The 5,494-nt window shown below is 45.2% G+C and overlaps 1 protein-coding gene across 1 annotated transcript in view; it reads right to left on the bottom strand.

Annotated features, from left to right (window-relative positions):
* Positions 1-5,494, bottom strand: part of Milr1 (mast cell immunoglobulin like receptor 1) — an 18,579-nt gene that overhangs the window by 6,686 nt on the left and 6,399 nt on the right. Inside the window, exon 4 of the mRNA XM_028780366.1 lies at positions 287-400. Coding sequence (XP_028636199.1) covers positions 287-400 — 114 coding nt within the window. The remainder of the gene's footprint in view (positions 1-286; positions 401-5,494) is intronic.

Raw genomic sequence — 5,494 nt, 5'->3', positions numbered from 1 at the left:
CTCTCTCTCTCTCTCTCTCTCTCTCTCTCTCTCTCTCTCTCTCTCTCCCTCTTCCTCCCTCTCTCCTCTCTCTCTCTGTCTTTGTATAATTTTTTGAGACAGAGTTTCTCTGTGTACCCTAACTGTCCTGGAACTTGCTCTGTAGACCAAGCTGACCTCTAACTCAGAGATCCATCTGTCTCTGCCTCTGAGTGCTGGGATCAAAGGTGTGTGCCACAACCAAACTTCACCTCCCACTCTGCCCTGCTGAGTCTGAACAGCACAGGAGCATACCAGGAGAACCTACCTTTTTTGTATTTTAGATGAATCAAAAACGCCAGAACTAGGAATATTACCAGTAGCCCCAGTAACACCCCAGAGATCAACAGTGACAGCCGACAGGAAGGACAGCTCTCATCTTCTGTAAGAAAACAGTATTCATAGGTCACTACTGGCTTCCTTTTTCTATGACACTGACCTAAGTTCTCTAGGAAAGACCATCATGGCTGTCACCTGTGTTCACCAGCACACTGTGTACCTGATCCTAGCAACTCAACTTGTGGGAGTTCCCTTATCAGGACTTGAGGTTCTTAAAGTCATACCCTTGTGCCTCCCTTCCCCATGGGCATCACAGAGCAGCCCAACACTTCATGGCTGGATTCCTCATGGCACGATTAAAACTCTGTAAGACAGACACTGGTGTTTTCCAGGCAGTTCTTTGTACCCATCTCTTAATACCATCCCAGAGGGTCCTGAAACAACACCCAACCATACCAACCACTGTCCAACCCCTCACTGCAGCTCATTAGCCTCAAGGTGAATGACCTGAGGAACCACACGCACAGCTGCAGACCAGGCAAACAGCTAGCCTGACCATCCCCGAGCAGTGTGGCAAAAGCCAAGTACCAAGAAATCAGAGGGCGGGGCGATGCACAGTCATCATGGTCCATTTATTATTTTTTATCTTGAACTTGCTATGTAGCTGAGGCTAGTCTTAAACTCCTGATCCTCCTTTTTCCAATGCTGGGCCTACAGATGTGTGGAGCACAGCTGTCAGTTCGTTTACTCTTATTTCTTTTTTTGCTTATTTATTTATTTATTTTGATATTTTTGAGACATGATTTCTCTCTCTATGTAGCCCTCGCTATCTTTTTTTTTTTAAGATTTATTTATTTATTATATGAGTACACTGTAGCTGTCTTCAGACACACCAGAAGAGGGCATCAGATTTCATTACAGATGGTTGTGAGCCACCATGTGGTTGCTGGGATTTGAACTCAGGACCTTTGGAAATGTAGTCTTAACCACTGAGCCATCTCTCCAGCCCCCTAGCCCTCGCTATCTTAGAACTCACTCTGTAGACCAGGCTAGCCTTGAACTCAGAGATCCACCTGCCTCTGGGATTAAAGGCCTTCACCACTTGGCCAGTTTGTTTATTCTTAAGAATGAGTACTAATAAAAATGCATCTAGTGTGTATTCATATACCCACCGTAATAGTCAGGGTTCTCTAGAGTCACCGAACTTATGGAACGTCTCTATATATTAAGGTAATTTTTTGTGATGACTTACAGTCTGCAATCTGACTAATCCAACAATGGGCAGCTGTGGATGGGAAGTCCAAGAATCTAGTAGTTGCTCAGTCCCATGAGGTTGTTTCAGCTGGTCTTCTGTAGAAGTAGGTTCCAACAGATGTGCTGGCAAGGAAATGCAAGCAGTACAAGAAGAGTGAATCTTCCTTCTTCCAATGTCCTTATGTAGGCCTCCAGCAGAAGGAGTGGACCAAATTAAAGGTATATACCACCTGGATCTGGAACTTGCTTTGTCCCAGGCTGACCTTGAACTCAGAGATCTCCTCGACTCAGTCTCCTGAGATTAAAGGTGTGTACTACCTGGCCTGGGCCTAAGCTTTTCTTTTCTTTTTTTTTTTCAATTTCTGAAAGCTTTAATTTATTCCCTCCCCAAAGACAATCAAAGGGGGTGAAAGGTCAAGATTTTACTGTCTTCATAACAAAATCGGCTTAGAACTGGATCGCTTGGCCCTTTCTCTTCTTGTCGCCTCCCAGTTCAAAACGCTTGCACCTCTTACTAGCCAGCATCCTCTGAGATCTGCAGTTGGGCTCGACGCACTCCAGTCGCAGCACGATCTTCTTTGTAGTTTTAGCCTTTTTGCAGAAAATAGGCTTAGTCTGCCCACCATAGACACTCTGTTTCCTGTCATAACGCCGCTTTCCCTGGGCATACAAAGAACCCTTGTCCTTCTTGTACCGGGTCACCTTGTGGGGCTGGTACTTCCCACATTTCTTGCAGAATGTCCGGCGGGTCTTAAGAATGTTCACCATGTTGGCAGGAGTGCTATCAGCTCAGAAAGAGCAGGCCTAAGCTTTTCATGGCCACTATGCCACAGGATCTTCCTGCCAAGATCTAGGTCAGAAACTGTGTCTTCCAGCCTCAACCTGGGTCCTCTAGAAGATGGGTAAGTATTCTGAATCACAAGTGTGCCCAATTCTGGATTGTAGTTCATTCCAGATATAGTCAAGTTGAGAACCAGAAATAGCCATGACACCCACTTATATGCATATAAAAGCCATATAAACGGTATGCATGTAGAAGTCAGAAGACAGTTTATGGGAGCTGATTGTTCCCACCATGTGGGTCCCATGGGACAAACTCAGATCTTCAGATTTGGTGGCAATTACCTCCAGTCACTGAGCCATGATTACTACTTTGTCAACCACCTAGTTCCAAGTGTACAGTGGAGAGTTGGCTCATTCTCGGCCCCAAAATATCATATTTCTCTAACCCTGTGTTCATTTATAGAATTCAGTTGCACAAGTACTTTGGCTTCCTCTAAAGAGCAGAAGCAGTCTTGCTAAATTGATGTAAGGGGAACTCAGAACAGGAACTACAGGACTCTGGTCTCCTGTCAAGGCCTACTCTTTTTCTACAATTAGGGTTTGTTTTTTTTTTTTTTTTTTTTTTTGTTTTTGGTTTTGGTTTTTCAAGGCAGAGTTTCTCTGTGTAGCCCTGGCTGTCCTGGAACTCACTCTGTAGACCAGGCTAGCCTCAAACTCTAGAACTCAGAAATCCGCCTGCTTCTGCCTCCCAAGTGCTGGGATTAAAGGCGTGTGCCACCACCGCCCAGCTACAATTAGTTTTTTTTAATAGCATTATTTAGTTTTATTTATTTATTTATCCATTAATTTATTCATTTATTTATTTATTTTTATTTAATGAGACAGGGTCTCTTTGTATATATAGACTTGGCTGTCCTGTAACCCTATGGACCAGGCTGGCCTCAAACTCACAGAGATCAGCCTGCCTCTGTCTCCCAAGTGCAGTCTAGATTTATTTTATTTTATTCTATGTGTTTGACACATTTATGGGCTTAAATAAATTTTTGATAGTAGTCATTCTTTTTTTTTTTTTGGTTTTTCGAGACAGAGTTTCTCTGTGTAGCCCTGGCTGTCCTGGAACTCACTCTGTAGACCAGGCTGGCCTCAAACTCAGAAATCTGCCTGCCTCTGCCTCCCAAGTGCTGGGATCAAAGGCATGCACCACCACTGCCCGGCAATAGTAGTCATTCTTACGAAGAAACAAACTGGCCAGGTGGTGGTGGTGAATGCCTTTAATCCTAACACTTGGGAGGCAGGGGCAGCTGCATCTCTGAGTTCACGTTGGTCTGCATGTATGTGTGTGTACCACATGTATGTGTGTGTATCACATGTATGTGTGTTCACTATGGTGCCCATGGAGGCCAGAAGAAGGCTTTGGATTTCCTGGACCTGGACTCAAAGATGGCTGCGCTCCACTATGTGGGTGCCGGGAATTGAACCTGGATCCTCTACAAGATGAGTCAGTATTCTTACCCATTCAGTTCCCCTACTCTATTTTTTGGAAGAATTCAGCGATATGATATGATATGATATGATATGTGGTTTGTTAACAAAAATACTATAAGGAAGAAAGGATCGACATCTGTCATGTGACCCACATGGTTTCACACGACCCTTAGAACAGTATCTAGGGTCCAGAGATGAACCAACTATGCTTCAAAATGTTATACATTGTCCCAAAGCTGGAAGGGGTGGCACATACCTGTAATCCCAGAATTTGGAAAATAGAGCTAGGAGACTCAGGAGTCAGGATTATCTTTGGCTACATGTGTGAGTCTAGAGTTAGCCTAGGCTACTTGAAAGGCTACTTCCAAAGGAAAAAAAGGAATGCTAAGGTCACAGAGCTGGCAAATAGCAGACTAACTGCAGAGTGAGACACACACACACACACCCTGCCCCAGCCCTGCTGTTCAGAGTCTCCTGTAGTCCAGGTTAGCCTCAAACTCGTCACTCCTCCCACTACCCCAGGCTCCTGTAAACTTGACATCCTCTGTGTGAAGTCTCCCCTGGGCTCACATGCTTCTTCTCTGACCTTCGACTACCTTAAACCAGCCCGGTTTCCATTGAAAACTGGAGCTCTGGACCTGCCAAGGGACCTCAACCAATCTCCCAATGTGGCTAGCTCCTGCCCACCCTTCCAGCACCTTGGACAGGGCCTCCTACCTTAGGTGGTCCCTTCTAAATGCCTTCCCTTTCTCCACACTGTGCTTATGGCCTGATGGACCATGTCTTAGGTGTCATTGATGTCCTAAAAGCACCATAGCTTGCAACAAACAACCGCCTACTCCCAAGAAGGCAATTGGTAGAAATGTATCTGTGAGGCTTCACTGAAGATGATCGTGCTTGATAGGACAGTATGTCACTTGAGCAAACTGCAGGAAGGTCACATGCAGAGAATGTATGCTTGGCAGCCTCACCACTTAGGGTAGAGGAGTATACATTAAGCCACTGGACTGCACTGTGCACCAGATCCCAGCTCCGGGCCTGTGTCAGCTTTACTTTCTCCACTCATTCCTGTGACAACCACAGTCACCACTTAGTTCATGACCTGAGCTCTGCCTCTCACCTGGAACCCGTAACATAAAACTCCTGCAAAAACCTGTACTTCTAGCTGTGCTGGTTAATAGTGGTTTCAACTTGACCAGAACTAGAACCCCCTAGGACTCAAATGTCTGGGCAAGTCGTGAGAGATTATATCGATTAGGTAAACTGAGGTGGACAGACCTACCCCAAGTGTAGCCGATATCATCCCACGGGACAAGTCCCAGATGGAACAAGAAAGACAATGTAGCCTGTTGGTGTGCTCTTTAACCTAATAAAGGCAGATGGATATCTGTGAGTCTGAGGTGCTCGACATAGTGACTTCCAAGCTACATAATAGACTGTGTCTAAAAAATAGTAATAATTATTAAATTTTAAAAATAAGAGATAGGACAGGCGGTGGTGGTGCATGCCTTTAATCCCAGCACTTGGGAGGCAGAGGCAGGCGGATTTCTGAGTTCGAGGCCAGCCTGGTCTACAGAGTGAGTTCCAGGACAGCCAGGGCTACACAGAGAAACCCTGTCTCGAAAAAACAAAACAAATAAGAGATAGAAAAGTGAGCACGAGAATTCATCTGTCT

Source organism: Grammomys surdaster, unplaced genomic scaffold (genome assembly GCF_004785775.1).
Source record: "Grammomys surdaster isolate TR1022 unplaced genomic scaffold, NIH_TR_1.0 371, whole genome shotgun sequence".
Lineage (NCBI taxonomy): Eukaryota > Metazoa > Chordata > Mammalia > Rodentia > Muridae > Grammomys > Grammomys surdaster.
This window is presented reverse-complemented; position numbering and strand designations above follow the sequence as displayed.